The sequence below is a fragment of the Pezoporus wallicus genome, unplaced genomic scaffold (assembly GCF_028554395.1).
Source record: "Pezoporus wallicus isolate ANWC-B61680 ecotype Strahan unplaced genomic scaffold, APGP_CSIRO_Pwel_v1 contig_818, whole genome shotgun sequence".
In the NCBI taxonomy this organism is placed as follows: Eukaryota; Metazoa; Chordata; class Aves; order Psittaciformes; family Psittacidae; genus Pezoporus; species Pezoporus wallicus.
The window spans coordinates 267703-293377 of record NW_026636248.1 but is presented as its reverse complement, the minus strand read 5'-3'; the positions used below and the strand labels follow the sequence as shown (position 1 = coordinate 293377).

Below are 25675 nucleotides of genomic sequence, written 5' to 3'. Positions count from 1 at the left end.
AGGCTCAGGGATTTAAACAGAAACTTTTAAATGTAGCTATGAAATGCCTCTCCAGTATATGCCCAGTCTTAAAAAACATCCCAGTGGTATTGTAGTGCAAATAACAACAAGTAATTAAAATGGGTGTTACTTCTTTTGAGGTCGTATTATTTCAACCAGATTTATGCAAGTTTTGGGCTGTGAGCCTTAACAATGTAGAGCAGATGTTGTGAAACAGATTTAAAACAAAAAAAAAGTGAAATCATGAGCTGCCTTTGAGTCCAACCCTCAACTGCTGGTGACAAGGGTATAGCCAACTGCTTTGCAACCAGCCTAATCCTGACTTTTTAACTTCTGGCATGACCTTGTCCATTAACCAGACACAAAAGCAGGTTCATTACACTATTTTTCAGGTTTTTATTTTTCCTAAATCTAAAGGACAGTTTTGTTGTCTTTCTGAACGACTTGTTTTAATCTAGTTAAATTTATCTAGTAGTTAGATAAATGACCTAAACCCTGATGAGCATAAAATGACAGGGCTGTATTAAGTGTACTAGAATGGTGCTGACTTGCATTGGCTGTAGCTTTAGATTATAACTTTGAATTTCTGCTTGTTGCTGGTGTTCACAATCACAAACTAAATGCAGATACTTCACAGAACTTACTGAATGAGCAGTAAAGGGCACATAAAAGCTTTAACAGTCTTGTCACTGACAAAATTTTACTGTTTGTTTTGGTTTTTCCCTTTCTTTTATGATGTTTTTGTGACCTGATCCTGCTCTCTCACATCAGCTCTAGGGCTTTCTGCCAGTTGTGTTATGAGCAACATTTCTGCTTGCCTCAGTGGAACAGGCTTGGTGCTGGCTGGTCTTGAATTGCAAGGCTGACTTGGAAGGGGTATTTCCTTCCCTCCGGTAGAGTTGTTCTTGCTTACAAAATGTAATTAAAAAGTGCCAAACCAACACATCTGAGGATGTCCCATTTTTGAGAGGAGTGAAACATACCCGTTGCTATTATCGGGATTTTTAAGACTTGTCCAATACTCTTGCTGAAAATTCTACCAGTGCCATTGCCATGACAATTACTTAGTTTTAGTCAGACACTGACATCACCATTTCTGCATGCATTGGCCAACAGGGTCAAAGAGCTGATGTGTTACAGTAGTGGTGACAGAACTGGCATGCACTGGGAAATAAATGTCTGTGGATGGATCTTAGAGAAAGAAAAACCCCAAATTATTGTGTGATAAGTTCTAGTGGAGAATATGTTTATCTGCTAAAGCATCCTCTGGAAACATGTGGTTAAATTTTGGCTAGAGTTTTGATTTAATGAGAACTATGCGGCAAAACTCAGCACTTCAACATTTTGGTATCTTGTCTGTGATAAATACCTAAACCAGCAACCTGCTTTAACTATCCCCATCTGTCTAGCCTTCCCATTTAAAAAGGTTGTTACATGAAGAACCATTTGGCAAACATGCACTTGTTTTCTTTGCTGGTAATATTATGACTGCCTCATCGTGAAGGCAAAAAGAATGAGATGATGAGATGCTGGGACAAGTGGGGCAGAGAGTAGTCTTACTGCTGTGAATGACATGAAATCCTAAAGGCTCACAAACAATAAACCAGTTTGGTCCAGTCCAAACAACTAATTCTTTTGAGGAGCTTCATCTTAGTTCTGTTATTTCTTCCCTCCTATATTGAATTTCTAGATAGAAAGTAGGAGGTGGGGAAAGCGGAAGCTTAATTTGGGAATTATTGAAGTAGGGTATTTCCATGACTTCTTGTTTCCCTTCAAATATTTGCTTTCTTCCTTTAAGACATTTCTCGGAACAGATCCTTCCCTGCCAAAAGTTTCAGTTTTGGTGAACTGGCATTTCCCAGTGGGCAAGAATATGGTTGAGATGAAGCATTGCAAGAAAGTTTCAATTCCACAAGAGTGCTCCTAGTAACTGGAGTTTAGATTAACACAGCTTGCTTTGGCAAGTTTATGGAAGTTACAGACATCTTTTAAACAGATATAAACTCCATCCTTAATTGTCCTCTGCATCTATATAATAATTATACCAGACCTCAGTCAGGACTCATTGTGCATATAAAGTGGTAACACCCAAGAGGAATGTGGTAGTGTCCTTTAAGGATTAGGGATGGACTGTCTTATGGAAAGTTTCTATCTCCCAAGAACCTAACTACTTTGATTCCATTCTAACCATCTGTTTTGGGAGAAAGCTTAATTGAGATGATTGAAATAGTGAATGAAAAAAGCAGTATTACCACTGCTGTTTAAGAAAGCAAAATTGAAAGGTTTCAGGCCAGGCATGTGGAATGATGATGTTCTGATAATTAATCTTCTTCCAAAACAAAACATCTACAAAACCATTGAACACCTGCAAAACCTGTATTTTACAAAACACTGTAATAAAACTGTTTTCTTACTGTCAGCAACACACCTTCATCTATTTCCTATCTCTAGAAACCACACTTCCTCCTTATGATGAAATTCACAGAATCACAGAATGGTTTGGGTTGGAAGGGACCTTAAAGATCACCTGGTTCCAACCCCCCTGCCGTGGGCAGGGACATCTCCCACTAGACCAGGTTGCTCCAAGCCCTGTTCAGCCTGGCCTTGAACACTGCCAGGGATGGGGCAGCCACAGCTTCTCTGGGCAACCTGTTCCAGTGCTTCACCATCCTCATAGTGAAGCATTTCTTCCTAATACCTAATCTAAATCTACCCTGTTTCAGTTTAAAGCCATTACCCCATATTCGGAAGTGTTCACACACGGTGTAGATGAGGCTCTCAGTGGCATGGGTTAGTGGTGGCCTTGGCAGTCCTGGGGTAAGGGTTGGACTTAATGATCTTAAAGGTCTTTTCCAACTGGGTTGATTCTATGATTCTGTATCACTACATGCCCTTGTATAAAGTCCCTCTCTGGATTTCTTTTTGGCCCCCTTTAGGCACTGGAAGGCTGCTATTAGAGTCTTCAGAGCCTTCTCTTCCCCAGGCTGAACAACTTCAACTCTCTCAGCCTGTCTTCATAGGAGAGGTGCTCCAACTCTCCACAGTACTGGTCCACCTCTGGTGAGATCCCACTCACTTGTAGGGTCTCATGTGAGCAGAGTAAGGGTGCAGTCACCTCCCTCAACCTGCTGGCCACGCTTCTTTTGATGCAGCCTAGCATATGATTGGTTTCTGGGCTGCAAGAGCACAATGCCAGCTCGTGTGGATCTTCTCATCAACCAGCACCCCCACATCCTTCTCCTCAGTCTGCTCTCAATCCATTCTCTGCTCAGCCTGTATCTGGGGCTGGGATTGCTCTGACCCAAGTGCAGGACCACTTTCTGAATAATCAGTTTTCCACTCACATTTTTCCCAAATGCTCCGCTGCTATACTTAGGTGTTAGTACTTAGAGGGAAACGTAGATTAGACAAGCTTAGTGTTTTGTTAGTATGCTTTCAGGTGTAACCAAAGGCCTAGTTCAGTTTCTAACCATCAAGAAAGAGTCCATTAACCTTGAATTTTTCTTCTTACTCTTTTTTTTTTTGTTTTTGAGCTAAGGTTTGATCCTGTACTTGTGCATTTGCAGACAGATTTGTGTCCCTGGGTCCTTGGGGACCTCAGTTGTTGGACAAGATTGCAGCGCTGGCCTTTTTTTCTGACACTACAGGGAAAAATGCATGCCTCTGCTCTACAAATAGAACTAATTAAAGAGAGCCCTGTGCTTGGAGAGAAACGGGGAGTAATGTTGAGCTCATATGTTTGCTCAGCCTAATAAAATGCAGTTTTTCTCTTAAAATACTTCTCTACAAATCACATCAGTGACTGACTGCTTACTCTGACTTGTGGATAAGAGTTACTTCACTCAGTGGTTTTCATGGAGACCACTGAGAATAGACTAACTGCATGGGCTTTTTAGCAGTAAAACGGCTTTTCTCCTATTAATGTCACATGGAGAGTTACAAGTGAAACTCTCCAGTCTAAGAAAAACTCTGTGTGCTGGTTTTATACTGCAGTTTGCATTTAACTTGAGAGAATGTCATTCTTTGGAGCTCACTTTGTGAAACTGAGCCCTGAGTGTTGAGGTATGTGTTAGCATTCCTGTTGCACTTGGCAAATTTGCTGTGTGTTCAGCACTTTTAACACTGAAGCAGTATTTTGTTACAAGGGATCCAAATCCCCAAAGTGGAATTCATAATCTGAAAGCAGAAGAAAAGAGGGACTATAATACCACTGTTCAGGCCATTTAAGTAAACAATATCACAGGAAGCTGTGGTATTTCAGACTTGAGGGTAGGCAAGGACATTCTTCCACCTTGGAATGTAAATACAGTTTTGCCAACAAACTACAGAATACAACATACGCTCCCAGACTTTCTGATGACAAGATATATCTGCCACACAACTGTTTACTACGCTTAATGTGTGTCTCTTCTTAGATCATAATATGAAAATAGGCAAGAAAAAAGATTGTAACATAAAGGCAGGCTTATTTCTGGAACAAACATTATATGCAGCCATTTGTTTCCTCCCAGCTAAACCAGCACTTGTTTAATTGGAAGGAAAAACGTCATAATGTGGCTAACTGGCTTCTGCTACTGAAGTCTGTGCCAGAACTGTCAGGGTGGTGCTGCTTGTGGGGTGGTGTTTCCACTTTCTCGTGGATCCAGTTAACATGACCCTGACAGAAATAAAGACGAGGGAACAAGGTCTGTTTCCTTAGCCATGGTTGACCCAGACCTCCTGCTAAAGGCAGTGAACTCTTGAAAAAGGTGGAGACAGCAGCATCACAGAATCATAGAATAGTTATGGTGGGGTGTGAAATCCTTCACCTGTCAAGCGCATGAAAATAGGCCAGGGATGTTCAAGTGTGAATGAGTTCCTTCCCTGTTCTGCTTTATCCACTTTTAAAAGGTGGCTAAATCTGAGTGTTTCCTGAGCTGCGGAGTCCTAATTCAAACAGACCAACAAACAAAAAAGCTGATGTGTTCCAAGCTGGCATTAATCTCTATTTGCCCGAGTTAGTCCATGCCTTGTGGGAGCTATAGCTCAGAGCTGGTAACTTGCGTAGTGCAGCCTCTTCGCTGGTCAAACAGCTGTGGAGCATCAGTCTCTTACTCTGTTTTGTGCTGATTTCCCTTGATCAAAAGTTCTGAAAGCTACTGGTTCCTACAGAAAGCTTACAGAATTTGTCGACACTGTCTTCCAATGAGGAAATGTTTCCCTTAAATTTTTTGGCCAATGCTATGTGCAGGACAGTAGGGACAGTACAACAGAAAAGTGAGGGGAAACACTGAACCAGGAAAAGGGTGTTTAAGTTGCAGGGTACCTTTTTTCACATGTAGCTTTCCCTAGTTTAAAGCTCATGTGTGAACTAATGATTAATCACAGACGCAAAAGAGACTTTGTGCTTTGTCAGCACCTTTCCCAAAAGATGTTCTCAAAGCAGTCTGTATAGAATGAGTTCCCCCATAATTACCCCACATACTTTGCAGATGAGATTGCTGAGGCGCAAAAAGAGCACCCCAAGACCATGCAGAAGCCTGAGGCAAGGATAAAACCCAGGTTTCCTGAATCCCAGATTTGTCCAAAGGTTCCTTCGCTTTGCTGGCTGCAGCAGAAGTAGGTAAGTTTGAAGGCAGAGCACAGAAAGCAGGACAATAGTCTAAGATACAGCTTTTGTATCTTTATGATCCTCAAACACTCTTCACACTTGCAGGTGTAAACGTTTTGTGATGAAACTTGCAGTGCAGCTATAAAAGCTTGGGCCTAACCAAGGCTAATTTTAAACCATCCCTCATTATCTCTGTCATTTGTATGGTAAGTTTTAGAAGGCAGTATTTTTATTTGATAGAAGGAGCTGATACAGCTCTGTTGGCAACAACCAGCTTGGCCAGAATCGATTCATCATTATAATTACCTGCCTCAGGACTCTTCTTTGACTTGCTCTGCCTTTCTGGCCAGTGAGATGTGTTACCTCAGCACAGCTTTATGACATGCCTGCTGTTGATTTACTGTTGCTTGAGGCTATACAATTCCTGCCTGACAGCAGTTTCTAAGCTCTGCCTGTAAAACTTGTATGGCAGCCAAACCACACATTTGCACAAAGGAAACGGGCAAATGTGGGCAGAAATGGATAGGCCAGAAGCTGCTGCTGGCCCTGCTTACAGTGGTGCCTAGAGTACACAGTCTTCTCTAGCTACTGCTATGGGAAGGGAGAAGGCTTACATATAGGGAGACCTCATAGAAAAATTCTTCAACATCCTTAAAACTGCCAAAATGCACAGCTTGCTAACCAGCTGTTTCTGCTGATGTACAAGGCAGAGTCGCTCACTAAAGCCATTGGCGCAGGTGCCACAAGTTTGAGAAAAGAGATTCACCATTTTGGAAGTCAAAGCAAAGATCCTCAACAATAAATCTTCAAGATTTCCATATTTCCTTAATACCAGGAGTTGTTTTTACTTATCCCAAGAGAAGGAGGATCTAGAGGACAGACTGCTTACTCAAAGGATACAAGTGCTGAAGTGCTTCCTCTCAATTAGACTTTTCTTTAACAAAGGCCTTAGCAGCTGTAGCAGTAAAAATCAGTTTTGCAAAGTTAGGATGATAAAGAATGGAGTATGTTTTACCTCAGACTCACCCATACTAATAACCCTACAGTTTTCTCATCCACCATGATTTCAGTTCCAGTGGGCTCCTTTTAGTGTAGAACAGTAATTCCAAAGGACTTGACACGTCTGTCTGATCAAAGGAGGACACTGCTATGAGGTTTGCCATCTAGCAAGCCTGCTACTAAAACACAGTGAATACTGAGACCTGAGGCTCTTCAGCTAAATAAATTTAAAGTCAGGATTAAAGGGAACCTATCCTAAATTACAATAATTGGCTAATGCTAAGAAGGTTGGTAGCTATTTTTTGAGAGTAAAATGCTTTATAAATGTGTGTGTTTAGTTTTGTCTACAGTAAAATGCTTTATAAATGTGTGTGTTTAGTTTTGTCTACAGTTGCCATTGTAGCCATTTGTTTTTATGCCACATAAGATGACCTTTTATAGGTTGCTAGGAATCAAACGAAACAAGTTACAAGTCAGCCAAGTAAATGGTCTTAACTTTCTAAAGGAGGTGACTTGAATTCAGAAAAATGCATATTCAACCTTGCTGAAAAAATTCTAGGCAAAACCTTGGAGAACACAGATGCTTTAGTGCCTCTGATTTTTGTATCTCAGCAAGATGTCTGCACATAAATTAGAATAAAAGATTTCAGTTACTCTGTGTATAGGATTTTAATGCAGTCCCTGTAGCAACCAGCTTTATGCAGAATGTCCTACTAGTGTCAGAGGAGCTGGAGAGGGTGGAAGGAGGGAGAAGAGACTTCGCATGCAGCGAGAGAATTCTTTCTGTGCACAATACACACACACATTTGCATTATGCTAAGTGAACTCTGCTAATGATCATTTAGGCAGGTCAAGTCCTAAGGTTAAAGTACATAGCACTTATTCTAAGGCAGTATCTTGAGCTTCCCAAAAGACTTCAGTGCAGCTCTGCAGTATGGTACATCTCCTGCAGCCCAAGATGGCTAGCTGAGGCACCTCAGCAAAGTGCTGTAATGTTTCATATAGACGTTCACTAAAATGTGATCTCTTCTGTGCTGTTCCATCAACAGGCTGTTTACCAGGTGTTCACTCCCTACCTTGGAGGTTATCTGAATTCTACTGTGGGTAGGTAAACTATACTGCTCCTGAAAAAGATTTCACTACATCTAGTGTATAGGGAAAAGAGAAAAGGAAAGAAAAGATGTGAGATTTTCAAGAAAACCCACATAATTGATCCAACAAAGTTCCTATCTCTACCTGTGCAACAAGTGCGGCTTTCTCATTATATCTTCCTGCACACCCTACAAACAAAACCGTAGAACTAAAGCCAAGCAAACAAACCTCTTGACTTGGAATGATTTCACAGATCTTTTTCTCTTGCTCAGAAGGCAAAAATCCATTTATTCTTATCAAGGAAAATGAAATTATACCAATGAAATAAAAGCATGAGAAGATGTCTTCCAAAAGCCTAATATGAAAAAGGCTGAGTTGAGGGTGAGTTGGGGGGGGGAGAAGACTGTCTTGTTAATCTAAATTAGGAGAAGTTAGTTCAAACCAGTCAGGAACTTCTTGACAGAGACATCATCTGCTCATGTAACTTTGATATAAATACTATGCTTCTAGCTCTAAAGGTAAGGAGGATGCTAATAGCTGAAACTATACCTTCCTTAAACCCTTTTCAGTTACCAGGGTACCTGGGAGGAACTCTATGAAGTTAAAATGAGGGAGTGACAGGAGGCAGAGAGAGCCCGAGAGGGACAGCAGGAATATGCGAGGAACCACGTAATGCAGTGCTTCTCACTAGAGCCTTGGGAGCTCTCAGCTGCCTCAGTAATGGCTGCATGATGGAACTGCTGCAGTTTTCACTTTCAGTCAAGAAATACAGCTGTAGATAAACATCAAGCACACCTTTATAAGCTTTAGGTGTGGTATTAAAACATCCCTCATTATCACCATCCTCTTGCTTCCTCACCCTCCAAGCATGGCCCTTGTCTCACGAATCACCGTTTTCTCTTCGTAGTTCAGACCCACTGGGACTTCTCCAGCAAGGCAGTACATCATTTTTAATTAAAAAAAAAAAAAAATAATTACTTGAGCAGATGATGTAATTGTTCATTAATCTGTGGGTGAGTAAATCTTACTGCAGCAGCTCTCTTTTGAGCATATAATGCAAGAGTGCCATAGGCCATATGTGCTTCAGCCTCCCTGGGGAGCCCAACAACGCAAGACCACATGCTTCTCTTCACCTTTAGCAGCTGTGGTAGAAGAGCTCCAAAATGATCTACTACGCATCTCAGTTGTGAATTAAGCAAGCAACTGGACCTTCATCTTCCACAGCAGTAAAGTTACTGCTCTAACTTAACATATTTATTCTTCCTGTATCTTTAAGTCCACAGGCTACCACTAGAAATTAACCACTTAGACTGGTGGTCAGCAGAAGTGAGCTGCTTTGGAGCTACGACACAAAAGGAAATGCACACACCTTGTTAGTCAAAGCTGGACCATCAATGCATCTCTGCATGGAGGGTGGCACCTGGTAAATATCTTGTCCTGCTAGACCATGACCAGTGGGTATTTGGTAAATCCCCTGATGAGAAGGTGGCACTTGATAGACAGGGTCCCGTGCTGAGGCATGTGAGCTTGGCACTTGGTAGATCTTTTGCTGATTAAAGGATGATTCTATGATTCTGTGATGTGTCGTATGCCCTGAATTGGACATATCCTGACCAGGAGGACTGTCCTGTACCACTGGACCTATCAGGAGTTTCACACGGTTGCCTGGAACGATGCCTTGCCGGCCATGTAAGGAGCAGAGCCACCATCCTTCGAGACCTTCAGTGTTCTGTTCTATCACCGTCAAAATGTCTCCCTTGCGGAAGGCCAACTCTTCTGCACATTCAGGGACATTATCGTACAGGGCTCTTGCCATAAGATTCTGTGGAGAAAGAAGGGCAAGAAAAACAAGTGAACAAACAAGCTAGAATTCTCCTAAAACTTCACGCATGTTCTAGGTGGACAGAAATAAGAACTAATTTTGAAAAAGAGTGCCCAGTAAATCAAAATAACATGGAAAAATAATGCAACACAGGATTCCTCTGCCCCAAATTGGAGAAATGAGAAGCTTATGAATTAGAAACACTGCTAGTGAAAACTTTTCCAGTAATCCCAGGTCAGACAGAAGCTCTTTATATGGTCTATTAATCAACAGACATGAAGTCAGGGGAGTTCTGCTTTTTACATTGGGGTGCTCTTCATGTGAATGAAGGCTTGTACCTTCATCTCTTGATATTGGTTTCCCTACAAATGTGCTTTGCATACTGCTACAGCTAGCTACCTGATATTTAAAATAAAGCCTGAACTACACTCTTGGTAGGCATAATCCCGAGCAGTTGTCTCCAAACATTTTTACATTTGCAGGCTCCCAAAAGACTTTCCACTAGAGGCACAGATCCGATTAGTATATAGACAGTGGGCTGGCTTTTCCTAGCTGCTAAGCTGCAGCTCCTTAAAGTCAGGAATGTGTAGATCATCTGGTGAGGAAAAAAATGGCTCTGCTAACAGTAGTACCTCTGCTAAGACATTTTAAGCCAATTATGAGTTGATATAAGCTTGTCTGTTATGTATAACTAACAAGTCTCATCTCTTTCCATGGACTGAGCCTTCTTCCTTCCCTCTTTCTTTGCAGGCCTGTATGGCGTATCTAGTTCTGAATAATCGGACAAACTCACCTATTCAGTGGAAAGTAGGCAGGCTGTCTGTACTGACATTCTTGGACCCCTCACAAAGGTCATGAACATTTAATTTCTTGGCTCTAGTGATGTTTCCAAATGTGTTGGCAACAACTGTTCCATGCCTGCCTGCTTTTTGGTGAAGGCAGTCAGGAGAGATGGCTATAAACTAATTGTATGCACTTGAAAAAATATAGGGAGTCCTGGATCTGGAGCACTCTAGCAGAAGTATTTGGATGCAGTACACAAACTGAAAGGGTGCTAATCCACTGTATGATAGGATATGCAGCTGTCTTGAAGTTTTATTTTCCCTCTTTTAATGGGGTAGTGTCAAGCACGGTTTAGTGTTTCTATCTGTTATAATTATCCTCCTTATGGACATATAAAAACCTTTTCTAATCCCTCGCTTGCTATATCTTTCCCCACACTGAAAATTTTCTCATCATCTCTGTGCTTCATCAAGACATCAGACTTCCATTTGACCTTGTTCAGTTCAACTTTTCTTAAGTGTAGAATACAGCCAGGAGGTTGTATGAAGGGCTGACTGGTGGATGTAGAAAGGGTAAGCTCAGTTGTCACATAAAGGTAGATGAATATGCTTTTCCCAGGACATACAGCGTTGAAATGGGGTGCATGAGATCAGTATTCTCTTACTTGAATAGAGATCAGCTTTCAAATGTATGAGAAACACTGGCTTTGCTTATCATTAGCATCATTAGTGAGGTCAGTATAAATTAAGCTGTGGCTTGGAAAAGCAGGTCTGCCATTTTAAACTCCCATGTAAACAGTAGCACTGGGGCCCACCAGTTCTCTCTGATGCTTGTCGATTGAGCTCATCAGTGAACAACACTAAGAAATGCAAACAGAGATAAAGCAGGGAGCAATTTTGTTCATGCCTTGGCAGAACTGTAAAACTATGCTTTAGCATGGTCAAAAACAGCAGTCTCTTCTCGAACACTGTATCTATGCTCTTGACGTGTTAACCTGACTCTCAGCTGGGTCCAAGGAGCACAGAAAAGCTCCTGTTCAGTCTGAATATTCTAGATAATCCCTTATCTTTCTACATTTCTTTCTAGTGTGTTTTCCACAGGAGAAACTGACTAAATGTTATTAGCTCGGCCTGTGCAACTGACTATTTAAAGGAGGCTTGCTCAGAGGATGTTGTTTAAAGGAGGAAGATTATGTGGCCGGGTGTGTGTGCACACAAAACAAGCAAGGCTAAATGCAGATAAACGCTTATTCTTCTCTAGTTCAGTAATTGAAGGCATTTGAAGAGCTTGATTAGCTTCTACAGCAAAGCAATTCTCAGAACAAAGCTGGACTGGTGGTAAAATTAGAGCAGATAAAAGTTCCCATGTGAGTTCTTTTTTTTCCCAGTTGCTCATTATCTGTGTCCCAGTGACCTTCTCACCACCTGGCATGCAGCATGTTAATAGTTTCTGGATGTGCTTCAAGAACTTCTTTGCTGCAAACAGATTCAGATTCTCATTGTCAGTGTTAACTCAGGCACCAGTATGTGAATTACACTAATTGGTTGCCACTTGTTTCACAGCAATTTCCCCAAGGCCTTTTAAATTGTTCAGAGCAATGCCATCAGCATCAGTCACTGATTGAACAGTGAAGCAGGCAAAATATCCTTCCAAATAAGCCAATAGCACTGGGACAGAAACACCAGGCCTGTTGTTTGTTGCCAGCAGCATAGGCACTGCTCCTGCTAAGCAGACCTGTTTTAAGCATTTCCCTGACTTTATTCTTCCACCATAGGATTTCTTAGTATGAGCTTCAGAAGCAGTGTCACAGTTGTTTTCACAAGTCAACAGTCAGTCTTGAGAAAAAGGAAATTGTCACCACAGAAGGTCATCAGGAAACCTTTTGAAAACCACAGAGGTACCTTTAATCTGCTGTGGTGATCAAGCAGCAGTCTCTACTTTTCCACATGCAGAAATAAGCCCTGATCAAAGACACCCCTCAACAGTCCTGGATTGACTGGACAAAGCTGAGTAAGTTCTGGATGCTACGTGCATCATAGCCTACACCTCACTACACTGCTTCTCATTGGTCTCATCAGCTCAAAGACTGAGGAGGGTTACCTGAAATTAACTGGACTTGCTCTTGAAGACATGGATCTGTTACTTATCTGTCTCAAATAGGCACTAACATCTGATATGAGAAGGCAAAGGCTCAGCAATGACTTTTTTTTACAACTAAGTGCTAAGAAAAACTTGGCCAGTTCCTAAACAAATTTGCAACAGAGAAGGGTTTGATGAGAAACTTGTCTTGGAGCTTTTTTTTTTTTACAACTGGCAACTTGCACAGAAGTCCCTTTATATTTCTAATACAAAGAGAAAAAAGAAGGGCAACAGATTCAGAACTACAAGTTCTGTCATGGTAAGGGAGAAGTGATCTGATCCTAGATAAGGAGAAAATTTTGGTTTGTTATAGAGATCAGCTGTGCTTCATAAAATGAACATACTGGCCACCCCCTTTTAGTAACATTAAGGATGGAAGTTTCTGTTGGTGATCTTAAGGTCCTTTTCAACCCTAACCATTCTATGATCCTGTGCTCTCCTTTGGTCCAGTTAAGTTAACATGATATTAACACAACAGGTGCAATGGTGCTCTCAAAGTCTGAAGGTACCTGTGGTCTACCTACAGCTCCATCCTCCTTAAGCTTGCCCTGTTACAGCAGCCATACTTCAATTAATGAGTGCTTCTCTACACCTGAAGGTTGACTGGAAAGATTAGGTTCAGTTTTTGTATCCTTAAGCCTTGCTAGCTATACTGGGATGTTTGGAAGTTGAAGCCAGGGTCAAGTCCCCACTGCGTTAATACTGTGTGCAGGCAAATCATAAAAAGCCCCAAACAAATGATTTGTTCTCAAGAAGCTTAAATTCCTCTTAACCTTGCACTTGAGTGCAGTAGAAAGTACCTACTGTAAAATCACTGAAAAAAGGAAGTTTTTCAGTCTTATGGTAAATAAAGTGCTATCCCAGTCATCAGCAGGTCAAAGTGAAAAGAGGCCTGGCCCTGATGACTGCTGCCTGGGGATTTCAACTGGAACATGGTCCAGGAAAAGGCTGAGCAGACTTTGCTGATGCCTTGTGTCAGAAACTCTGTCTAAAAGAACTAAAACTGAAATGGATACTCTCTAGATTAAATTCAGATTACAGTGCCTTTGGTCCCAACTTTCTACATCAGTTGAGACAAAAGTAAAGCTTTCAAGCTCTCTGGAGGTAAAGTGAACCTGGGATTTGAAACTTCTATCTGAATTTTCCTTTAATGCCAGTTTCACGTCCATTAGATAAATCCCAGAAAGATGCAATTCATATTCTCTGCATGCTTTAGATTTTATTCTCTTTTGCATCCAGGATGCGCGTGCTAATAAAACATGACTGAGAGCAAAAGACGCTGCCCTGAAAGCTGTCAGCTGTTTGACTTGCAGAACCATTAGAGGAAAAAAAGCCCACAACAAACTAACCATCCAACCTCCAGAACTCTGTAAACTATTTTTCTTATTGGATGTTGAAGGAATTACACGCCAAATTCAGATGCATAAATGAGGTCTATTATAGTCAAAGGTGTCTACTCTCTTTAGCCTACTGCAATGATTGTTAGCATGCCTGCAGCTGAATAAAGACACATGAAAATACTTTAAAGAATTTGATCTGTTTTGGTTGGCTTTTCCTGCAGTGAAGAGAACTGACTGAATTTTTAATTTGTGGTCTGGAGAATGAAAAGGCGGTTTGTTGATGAGGCTGAGTGGCACAAGAAGGTACAGGCAAGAGTTAAACAGACTGGTAGAAACATCTACTTTTTCTGTTAAACACATTCAGTGACACTGGTAACAAGAGTGTGTGAGGTGCCCACAGCCATGGAAGCAAACACAGGAATAATAAATGACACACTGTGAGATTTAATACAATGGACTCTTTAAGGGCTGAGTGTTGCGGTGCCAAGCTCCTGGTGCAGGGCTGCCTATGACTCCTCAGCCAGCTCTGCAGTGAATGAACGCTTGAGGAAAAGGTTAAACCAACCATAAACTAGAAGAATTTCATTTGCTTCCCTCAGAGGTGCAATATGAGGATGTTCCAGAGCGCACAGGCTTGTGAACACTGATCCCTACTCTGCGCTTGGCTGGTGGGGCGTGTTGTTTTGTTCAGCTTTGTCTTGTTTTTAAATATTGCTTCCTATATGTAGAGTTTTATGTGCAAATAGAACCAGGGAAATCACCTCTGCTCTTAACTGAAAAAGGGTGGGACACCTCTTTTCTATTACTGGACAAACTGTTTCTTAAAATGCCAAACGGCTTCTCTTCTATGTTTAGCTAGCTTAGGAAGGAAGAGAGGCACAAAGGAAGGAAAGGTGGGGAGAGACACCCCAAAGGAGTGTCTGCGCACAAACCAGTAGCTTCATTTTGGTTTATCCATCACAGATTTTTCATACAGATTCCCCTTTTAGGTTTCTTTAAAAATTAATCACTGCCATTCCAAAGTAAGCTTAAGCGTTTACATACCCTTTTATGGTTACAGTAGGCCTAACAGTAATGATTTGCCCATGTGACTGAAGAACCAATCTGAAAACCCAGTAAAGAGTGAGTTTTATTGTGAGAGCAGTTTGACTAGAAGCAGTACTGGTAAGAGGGAGGGAAGATTGTGCTCTGTTTGGCCTTTTTTTGACAGAAGGGCTTCAGTGTAAGAGTCACTGGACGGTTTAACAAATGATTTAGCTCCCATCTCATTTTCTGTTTTTCACTGTCACTTTTTATCTGAAGATGCTATGTAATTGAGGGAGGAAGTGCTACCACAGCACACAAGAAAAAGTCTCCTGCACTACCAGGGTGTTGCAGTTACCACAAGCAGGACGACTCTGAAAGGCCTTTAGTACCTAGCTGAGACAGTAGGTCTGACTGCTGGCTCTGGGAACTGAGCTTCTCTGCCTCACAGCTAATGAGCAAGCTTGGCTGGACATACTCAGCATAGTAACATTTCAGTTCACTCTTATAGGCAAAGTTCACAGTCCCACTTCTCAGGCACTCTCTTGCTTTCTTCCACCAAGAAACTCCAAATTTTGTTTTAGTACAGATACTTTTCTGGTCAAGTGTTGCTAGCCCAAATAATTACAAGCCCTACTGGGTGGAAATTAAGGCAGTTTTCCATGCATGGATTTGGAAGGCTCACTTAACAGCTTATGAGAGAGCTATGATGTAACAGCCTGATCAGAGCCCTGAGGAGAACAGGTCTTCATCCACCTGAAGTATCCTTGCATGCTGGTCCTGGAACAGAGGCTGTCAGTCATGCTAAAGTATGCCAAGCTGTAAGGAAAACCTTAGGTCTGCAGGGCAGAAAGGCAAGTGTCTTATTTCACTGTTCCACTGAGCTGTCCCAGCCCCTCTGTCTGGCCTCAGAGAGGGGATAAGCCAAAAGTAGCCATGTCATGCTCTGGATATATTCACTGCCGGTTTTTTGCAGACACAATACTCTACCCAGCAGGGGTGGCAGGCAGGCAGCAAAGGCCCAGCCACTTCACACTCCTGATCAAGATGCTGATGTGGTCCATCAGTTCACTTGAGACTGGCATTAGAATATAACATAAACATGTGAAAGACTGAAGGCTTTCTAGTTTGAGAACTTTTTTTGTTCAGCATAGCTGTTTGGTTTGTTTGTGTTTTTTTTTCTTTGTAGGCAGTTGGCAAAGTACTTTGCAAAACTGAGGCACAGCAGTGAACTGAAACTTGGTAGGGAATCCAAATGCATGAATCCAAAAGAAGGAATTAGGAGGGTAGAGGGGGTGGAAACAGAAAAGGAAAACTGTGAAAATGAAGGTTAGAGCAAGAGATCCTAACTGAAGCTTTAGCCTGTGTGAATAAAATACTTCATTCTTCTGCACTGAGTGCATCAGCTTATTGCTGTGCCTGACATGTCAAACTGGACAAATTTTGTTGAAAAGAAAGTTTTCTGGTTCTGTATCTATTAATTGCAACAAAATGATAACTCTACATTTGCTCTAAGGGTAGCAAGGCAGGCTTTGTCTGTTTGTTTGGATGACATTCTTTCACCTCTTGACTGAGTTTCAGATTTTTTGCTTGGTTAGTGTTACTTTATTTTAGAGGGGATGTGAAGTGTCGCGGTGCTGCTCTGCTTTCCCAGGCATTACACAGGTAATTGTAGAAATATAATTTGAGGTGAGATGTGAAATAAGGAGTTGATTTACCCCTTCTGTTTCTAAGGCAGTGAAGGATGAATATAACGTATCACAAACACCATTCGAATAACACGAAACCTCTGAGGTGCTCGGTGAGTGTGTATGGGGAGCTTAACAGAAGTGGCAACTCCCTTTTACTACATAGCAACCTTGTGTTTGCAGTCTGTGCAGTGAGACACAACAGGTCATAGCTACACTAGCAAGGAGCGTATCTGAGGTAATGCTGTTTTGCGTAGCCCTGGGGAACACCCCAGAGATGAATACACTCTACTGCTTGTAGTCAGACCACCCACCCTGTTTTGGAGCTATCATGTAAGACCGGTTACAGTTTGTGACACTCTGTTTTACAGTGAAGCAGAGCAGTGATCCACTAATGATGTGTCCTGATCTTATTCCCCAGCCCTCCAAGTTCCTAGTGTTTTTCAGGAGTGCTGCAATACCATATTCTTCGCTCCCTCTGGGAATGCAGATCACATCCCCTGACTTACCTTCAAGACCTATTAATATTTTGGGAAATTCCACCACACCTAACTCACAAAGTTTGCTGTATACGTTTTACCCTTATAACCAGTTTCCTTTCCCCCCACCCAAGGAAGGGTGTAATCTAGTTCCATGACTCCAAAAGGCCTTTTCAAATCTGTCTGAGAGCTGTGCCTCCTGTGACTTCAGCAGGGGGGGGGCAGGGGGCAAGGAAAAAATAAAGCATGCAAACAATAGCCTTAGAGTAAATATGATCTCACTATGATTAAGCCACAGAACATCAAAATCAAAAAGCAGATGGAAAACCCAACCTCGTTCCCTCAAGCAAGCAATTAAAAACTTAATGAAAGGAGATCGGATGTTAAATGCTTAAGAATTGAAGGAGCAGAGCAGAAGGGAAAAAAAGAAAAGAGATGGAAAGAAAGAATCCTGAAACGTGTGTTTCGAGTTCTCAGTTTTCCATTTTCTGGCATTTGCAAGCAGCCTTCTCCCAGACAAAGTTTCCTTAAAATAAGAAAAACTTTCCCAAATTTAACCCTTCTCTGTGCAGCTCTGGGGAAACAATCCCTGCTACACTGTCAAGAAAAAGTGGCTATGTAGACTTAGGACATCAGTACTGTCGCCAACTTCTTTGTCTCATGTTTTTAACTTTGGGAAATATGATTTTTTTTTCTTCCCCCCCCCCTCCTTTTTTTTTCTTAACCTAGTACTTAGCTGAATTGAGACATGATCTTCTTCCCCAGTCTCTCCAAAGCTCTCCATAGAAGGAAAAGCCACCCTTCTCTGTCACTTTAGTGTCACCATCTGGGATACTACACAGCAGCTGCAACTTGGGATGCCCTGAGAATCCAGATACTGAAAAACCCCTCAAGCTTGGGAACTCATGTTTCTAGCCCTGGGCTAGCCCTCAGCAGGCTGGTGGAGGGACAGGAAGAATCAGACACACTTCCAGGTAAGCCAGGCCTGACTGGCAGATGAGGGCTTGCCAGGCGTGGTGAGGGTCTTCTCCATACCACAGTGCAGTGGCCAAAAGTCAACAAGCCTCCCAGGACAGCTTGATTTTGACAAGCTGACATTTTCTAGGGAAGCATACCCCTGGAGAAGGGAGAGGGACAGTGTGTGGGTATATTTCAAACAGTTCAAGTTACTATGCTTACTCTCAGATTGAAATACAACATTAACTGTATTCTTGATTGCATGAGAGATTGGCTTGTGCAATTCCTGGGCTGCAAACAAGATAAAGCAGTATAAGCAGGGAGAGAGAGGAAAAAAAACCTAACTGCTTGTAAACTAGGCTTTTCTATAACAGTAAAACTTGGTTTATTACCCCAAGCATTTTAACTGCCTGTAAAATCCATAGGACAAGGACATTCATGACCCTACTGACTGCAAGCTGTATGTCAAACAGTGTATACTTCCAGTCGTTTTGTACTTAACTCTTTGGACCAAGAAATTCACTCCTTTGACAGAGAATACTTGAATTTTCATGGCCTGTATTTTCCTCCCGCTGACCTCAACTAAGCAGGACGTTCACTGCAGAAACTAAGACTTACTCTTAGGATCCTCCAGCATTTTCTAAGATTTGTCATCACCAAATGGCCCAGAGTGTTGCTACTAATAATAATTTCAACCTTGCTGTGAATGGGGCCTTCTTAAGAGCTTCTGATGCACAGAATGCATTCCTGTAGTGTAAAACTATACTTACTACCCTTCCTTTTCCGGGCAGGCTAATCCACTCTGACTGTGAATGAAGTGCTTTTAAAACAAACACCAAAACAGAAAGGTGAGAATGGGCCTCATCCCTACAGAGAAAAAAATATACACTTTTGCTGTGCTATGCGCTTGTGTTTCTAGGACTGCAAACTATAGCGTTAGCAGTCCTGTTTCTTGTCAAACGCAAACTACGTCCAAATCTGCTGTGGAAAAATGAGCTCTTTAAAATTAAGGCAGTTTCCACTACTGTAATGTCTAGACCAAAAAGCAAAAGAAAAAGAACACCTGCCAAGAGTGGCCTGTGATAAACAGGCAGCAATATTCCAGGGCTGTACTCTTAGATGCTATAAAGTGACCCAGCTTCACCGACACTGAGAGCTGCAGCCATTTACAGGCAGCAAGGAATACCTCTAAATGCAGCTTTACTCAGCAGTAGCCTGACTTAATACTGCTGAATACATGCCATAAACATTCTTCTTTAGTACAATCCTGGAGGGCTGTCTGATCAATACTACAGAAGACGTAGCATAAAGCATCCTTCAAGGGTCAGAGCACTGTTGTAAGAGGTAAATGTCCACTGCTGTTATGGATGCTCAGGGAGCACATACTATGTAAAAAAGCATCTTAGAAACTGCTTGGAAACTGACTTGCACATTTACGATTTCAAATGTCAATGAATGTGGGCTCCTACAGAAGTATGTGGACTTTAATGTCTTGAAGTTTAGATACTTGTCTCTATCTAAAGTGCAGCCAGAAACAGAGTAGAAGATAAGGGCTCTCCACAATCATTGCAGCTAAGGCATATACCTGTTCATGCTCATTTAGGCGCTTATTTTGCTTTAAAAATGAAATTAAACTCCAGATCTTGAAGATGGGCAGGTTCCTAATTCCTGTTGGCATGAATGGGATTTAAGTACTTAAATGTCTGTGATAAGCTAGTCCAAATAAAATAGCAACACAAAAATGACTTTACTTAGGCCCCAAAGTGACCTCTATTGCATGCAGAAGTCATTCCCATGCCCTTAACATCTTTGATAATAGCAGTATGATGAGAAGGAAGCCCTCATCATGGAACCATGCTCCAGTCATGGTTTTCTACTTTTTGTATGCACAAGAGACACAAGGCTGTTTGCTATTTCCAGATACCGAGAGAACACCCTCATCTGCTGTACTTTTGTGAAAGAGCAGGACCTTGTGGTTGGCTGATGATTACAGTGAATGTGGTCCGAGGACTACACTCTTGCTTTTTGCAAGAAGACCAACAGGCTTCTTGTCTCCTACAGTTTCTAAAGTTGGCCAAGGCAACCAGTAGGCACACCCATTCTAGTAGTGGTGCTTCTAGTAGGAGGTGTGCGCAACTCAGGAGAATTACCTCATTCAGACTTTTACTTGGGTCACTAGACACACCTGGCCTTGCTGCAATGACTCTGGTGTTTGTAATGGAGCAAAGGCAGTTCAATACTATAAACTTCTCCTGAGCCACCACACGTACGAGTTCAATGTTCAGTGATAAGATATCAGTGCAAGTATATTTTTTTCTAACCCCATTTGCTGCTATGCTTGATATCATAGGATTCCAAAGGTGAGTTTGTACAGTCTTAAGAATTGTGGTCTAACATTTAATAAGTTAACAGTAACACTGCAGGAGACTTCCCAAAGTCTAGGCTGTGTTCTGCAAAACAGTAGTTACTGGTTTAGAAAAGCTGTGTAACTCTCCTAAATTGTACTTTCATTTTTCCTTTGTAGAAAATGTTTCCATAAAGTCTTACTATTAGGGAGTTCTCCTGCTCTCTGACCTGACAGATTCTCCTCTGATCAGGTCTTCTGATAGTATGGCACTGTTGGGTCAAAGTATCTCAAGGCTAAGTAATAGCCTGATGTCACTGCAACCTCTAGCAGCTTCTTAAAAGCATGAGTGGAGCCCTCAGTTTAGTCTCCAAAGTCTCTTCTATTATCTAGGGTCAAACTGAATTGGGAATATCAAAAATATAAAGAAGACTGTTCATCTAGCAGTTCTGCTTCCACACTGTGTATTAGGAACTACTGGACAGAGGCAGATTAAGGCTACCAGTTTCTTGATGAAATAGATTTACAGCTACATTACTCAGGAGCAGCTGTTTGCATAAAAACATGGAAGTTCTGAAATCATGCAAAAACCTGCATGCTGTTAGCTGTAATGCTTTGTGATGGTTCCTCTTCTTCCTCTGAAACAAGTCCTGTAACATCCCTAAGTCTCAGCACCTCCATCTCTCAAAAAGAATTAACACCACCTTGCTATCCTACCAAGTCTATGGGAAAGCAACTATCATGTGAGGTTCTCAAACACCCTGAGGTATTGAGGCAGTTACTTCTACTGGAGGTACCCGAAATTGGAGGCTGATAAGCAGCACTACCGGGGGTGGGATGGGAGAGGCACACAGCAGTGAAGAGAGGGAATCTGAAAATCCAAGCTTTGGGGAGGAGCCAGTGATGTTGCTACTATCTCACTAGTGTTGCTACTGATTTAGACCTGACAATGCTGGCTGGACTCCTGCCACCTCCCTCTGTACAGCCACAGAGGGGAGAAAAATCACGGAACTTCCACTGCAAATTCACAATGGTAACAAGCATGGCACAAACTTGGACAGTTTTTCCCTTTGTTGGTTTGTTCCTGTAGTACTACCTTTTACCAGGTTTTACAGTTCCTATTTACTTCTAGGTTTGATTGCCACCCTGTGACTGCTGAGATACCAAACAAAAAAAAAAAAAGAAAAAGAAAACAGAGGAGTGTGAGGAATAAATGAAACAGAGAGGATTTGGTTAGTAAAGTACAGGCAGTTCTTTTCCCTTTACATAGCCCAACACTCAAAGTCTTTCATTGCCAGGGTTACAAGCGGCTTTTCACAAGCATTCCTGGTTGGGAATACAGTATTTCTTCCCAGGGACACTATTTTGTTTGTCTTGGCATGCAGACACTGTAATCAAGTCTATATATTACAGGACTCTGCCTTAGCACAAATGGCTGGCATTTCAAACCCTATTTAGGTTTCTTCCTTGCCCAACAAATTATCTAAAAATAGATAATCAAGACCTCATACTTTACATCTACGTCATTCCTTCTGGCTTAAATGAGGTAAGGAATGTAGGGGCTTTTTTCTTCCTCTCTTCTTTCACTGTTTGGATCTTTTGGTAAACAGATAAGCCCCTCTTTCTCCTTCCCCCTCTCTTTTTGTCTTGCTTGTGAACAGCCAACAAGCTACAGAAGCCTTATTATGATTAATGCCTTCTCCCTTTTGCATCTGTCACACTTTTATTGCCGGAGATAAAAGCATTGGAATTGCTGGCTAGATTATCCTCTCCCATCATGTTCTTCTCTGATCATAGTAATTTCTGGTATTTCTGATCCTACATAGCACATTTCAGCTGTAATTGCTTCATCCTTGGAGTCACAGTCTGGGTTAGGGTTCAGAAAGGGTTTATCCTACATTCTGGAGTACCAAATACTGGAATAGCATCCTGTGAGAACTTGATGGGATGGGGGTGTACTTGGTGGCTCATGAAGAGTTAGCACAGAAGGATGCCAAGTTCATCAAATGAGGAATTGGGGTATTGCCATAATACATCTGCACCTGACAGGAATTAGTTTCTGAAAGTAGCTTATAGACAAGTAGGACTAAGGCTCACAACTGATATGTGAGTATTTGTTATGCTTAACATTTCATGTCTTTCCGTTGCTCACTCAGAATAACTTTTGTGTTCTCCATTATTTAACCAGAACATGAGTGGTAGAATAGGACCTAACCTGGTAACATCCGTAAGCCTCAAATATGCTTTTGCTTTGAACAGTCATAGCTTCATTGAATTCCGCACAGTATGCAAAAGAGACACAGAAGTGTAGAGACATATATAAGGCAAAATTCTGAACTTGCCTAAATCCACAGGGATTTTCCCAGTGGCTTTCAGAGGGTTCAGACTTGAATAGCATATTGGAAGAATTTCTGAAGAGTGGGATGGTCAATAAAAGAAGCTTAGGTGAAGTGAAAAGCAGAGTGAAAAAAGGGTAGACTGGGTAATGGAAAGGTTACCTAGGCCGGAAATTAGTTGGTTTAGTCACACTGAAAGTGAAGCTGTGAATGACGGAGAGATGTACTCAGGGTCTCATGCGAGTCAGATCCTGTTCTGTTCAACTGTTGATACTCTGATTAAACTATGATAAGCATCTCAACCATTTCATTAAATGAGGCCTTATTTCATGGACTATCAAAATGGAAGTAAAGAATGACAGGCCCCAGTATAGCACCAGGAGCAGTTAAACAGACCCAACTCTGCACCTGGAAGCTAAGCCACCTCTGGAGTGATGGTATGTCCCCAGGCAGGCCATGAGCACATTCTGTTCCTTTATCTTCTATATACAATAAAAACTATAGGACTTTTGTTTTCCTATAGAAACAGAAAGAAAATACAGAAAAAAAAAAAGAAAAAAAGACTGAATAAGCAGGTATTTTCTTTACATGTTGCTTCAGGGATAAGAAACAGCTCTAAGGATCTTTGTCCTCGTTAAGTAGTGTAAGAAACTTCACATTTCCCAGGGAAAGTAAACACCGGAGTCTGACAAGAAGGCTTTTGAGGCCAAACCCTTCAGTCTTTTTTAATGGCTTGTTCTTTCTTTGTCTAGCTTTCTCTGCCCAGAATTACGTAATCACAAACCCAAACAAAAATGCTTATTCCAACCAGACAGCCCGAAGGAAACATTAAAAGCAGGGAAGACTTCCCCCTTTTGAGCCACTTTACCAGTCCCTATTCTTGCAGTGCCACTGGGCTACATATGAGGCATGGTCTCCTTGCAGCAGAGGAAGGCCAGATGGTTACCAAGAAGTCTGGGAGCTGTATAACTATGCAGGACCATTATTTTGCCACTGTGACACTGCTCTTCCAATCCCAAGTGCCTGATGTTTCTAGGTAAGATTCACAGCTTCTCTAAGCAGGTATAAAGTCTACCTGAACTGATGTGAGACAGAGTAAAAAGGTATGGGAGATAAATGCTATCACAGACTTCAGACAGCTGTTTGAGAACATACTAAAAAAAACAAAAAGAAAAAAAGGGGAAAAAAACCCCAAACCCCAAACAAAAAAAAACACCTAAAATTCGGACAAAAATCCTCTCAAATCATGTATCTTTGTCCATCTCTATCTTACATTGTTTATTTTTCCTGGTTATTCTTAACCACCATGAGAAACTAGCAGCAGCTTTGAAGACTTAACTTTAACTTTTCCCAAAGTTTGGGTATGAGAGATCCTGAAAGCTTGGGCTGAGCTCAGAGCTATATGGAAAAGCAAGAAAATCTGTGTATATTTGCCTAGGTATCACTTGCACATCTCATTCTGCCCAGTGTTGTAAAGTTATAGCATCAGGGCTCTTCTATATTGCACTTCACTTCCAAATCAAGTTAGTCTCCAAGTAAGCATATAACGTGTGACATTTCCAAATCACTTCTTTTATTGATGCTGAAGTTATTTTTGGCAGAGGAAGGAAAGTTTTCCCTTCCTTCCCCCTTTTTTCCAGGCACACAAGATTATGGCATGTCTGTACAGTAATCTAATGCTCTGTGGGCAATTCAGTAACTTGCCCAGATGGTTTTAAGTAGAGTAATACTAGGATGAAAGCCTCTAAATTTGTGACTTCTGAAAAATAAAACCAACTCTGGTAAAAGCTTAATCTAAACCCACTTATTTCACAGGGGAAAGGGGGATAGGCTAACCATTATTTTAAATACACAGTTGTACTTTTTCTCCTTGCTTGTAACTCATCCGACAGCCCGCCCCGAGAAGCTGCGCTGCGATAACGAGACACTCACAGAGGGCTGGAAAACGGGCGTTACACCGCGGGGAGACGCGGCGGTACCTGCCCCAAACCGATGCTGGGCACCACGTACACACCCGCCTTTCCCGAGCCACCGGGCTCGACCCGTTAGCCAGCGCCTGGGCAAGCGGGGAAAGCTCTCCACCTTCTCCCCCTATCGCGAACGCTCCAGAGCGCCCGTGGATGGGGGTGTCTCCGCCGGCTTGCCCCCGGTTCCCCTTTTTCCCCCGGAGCACCTCCCCTGGGGCTCTATGCCTGCAGGCTGCATAGAGCAGCAGGAGAGGGGAGAGGGGTCGGCCGATCCCCGGGGCCATCGGCTGTAACCGCCTGCCCCGAAAGAAAAGGGGTGCTGAGGGGAGCCCCGAGCCAACCGCTTCGCAGTGAGGGCTGCGACCCCCTCAGCGAGCGCTGACAAACCCGTGAAACTCTGCGCGCCCAGCCCTGTCCCGTCGGCGGCTCACCTTGTACTTCATGGCTGCGGAGCGCTGAGGAACCGGCGCCGCACCCGCTACTCCACCACCCGCCGCATCCCCGCCGCCTCTCCTCGCCGCGCCGCCCGCCCCACCGCCAGGCTACCCCGCTCATTTGCATAGCGCCCTCCCATTGGCAGCGCTCTGGACACGGTGGGCCCTCGCCGGCCACGTCGCCTGCCGCCCTCCCGGTCGCGCCGCCTGGGGGCTGCTGTCGCGGTGGCGTGTATCGCGACTGAGCCGCGCACGGTGCGAGGGCTGCGGCCCTGCTTCCGTGACACAGCGGCACCCGCCGTGCCGCTTCGGAGCCGCTCACCTCGAGTTCGCTGCGTGAAACGGACACTCGGAACAAAACGGCTTCTGTCTGGCCAGCCCAGCCCAGCCCCGGCTGCTACCCGCTGTGCTTGGGGAGTCTGGGCTTGACAGGGTTCAAAGCACCCAGGATCCCGGCGAAGCCCCCCCCCAAAGCCGCCCCTCGTAGCCTGAGGCCTGCAGGGCTGTTCGGAGGTCCCTGTGTGACGACAAACCCGCCGGGTGCTGGACCTTTTCCATCCATCCCTTCCATAGTCGCCTTTTTCTTGTGCAGCTTTTGGAGGGTTTGAGTGCTTCATGCTGCTTTGTCGTCTTTGCAATTGATTTTTGTTCTCATTTGTCCCCAGAATATAATCTGCTTCTC

General features: G+C 42.7%; 1 protein-coding gene across 1 annotated transcript in view; it reads right to left on the bottom strand.

Moving 5' to 3' along the window:
• The window catches only part of NEDD9 (neural precursor cell expressed, developmentally down-regulated 9), a 36883-nt gene extending 11748 nt beyond the window's left edge, over positions 1–25135 (bottom strand). The window contains exons 1-2 of the mRNA XM_057399252.1: positions 24991–25135; positions 9051–9503 (exon numbers count right to left, since the gene is read on the bottom strand). Of these exons, the coding sequence (XP_057255235.1) occupies positions 9051–9503; positions 24991–25002 (465 nt within the window). The 5' untranslated portion in view covers positions 25003–25135. The remainder of the gene's footprint in view (positions 1–9050; positions 9504–24990) is intronic.
• Between the last annotated feature and the right edge of the window lie 540 nt (positions 25136–25675).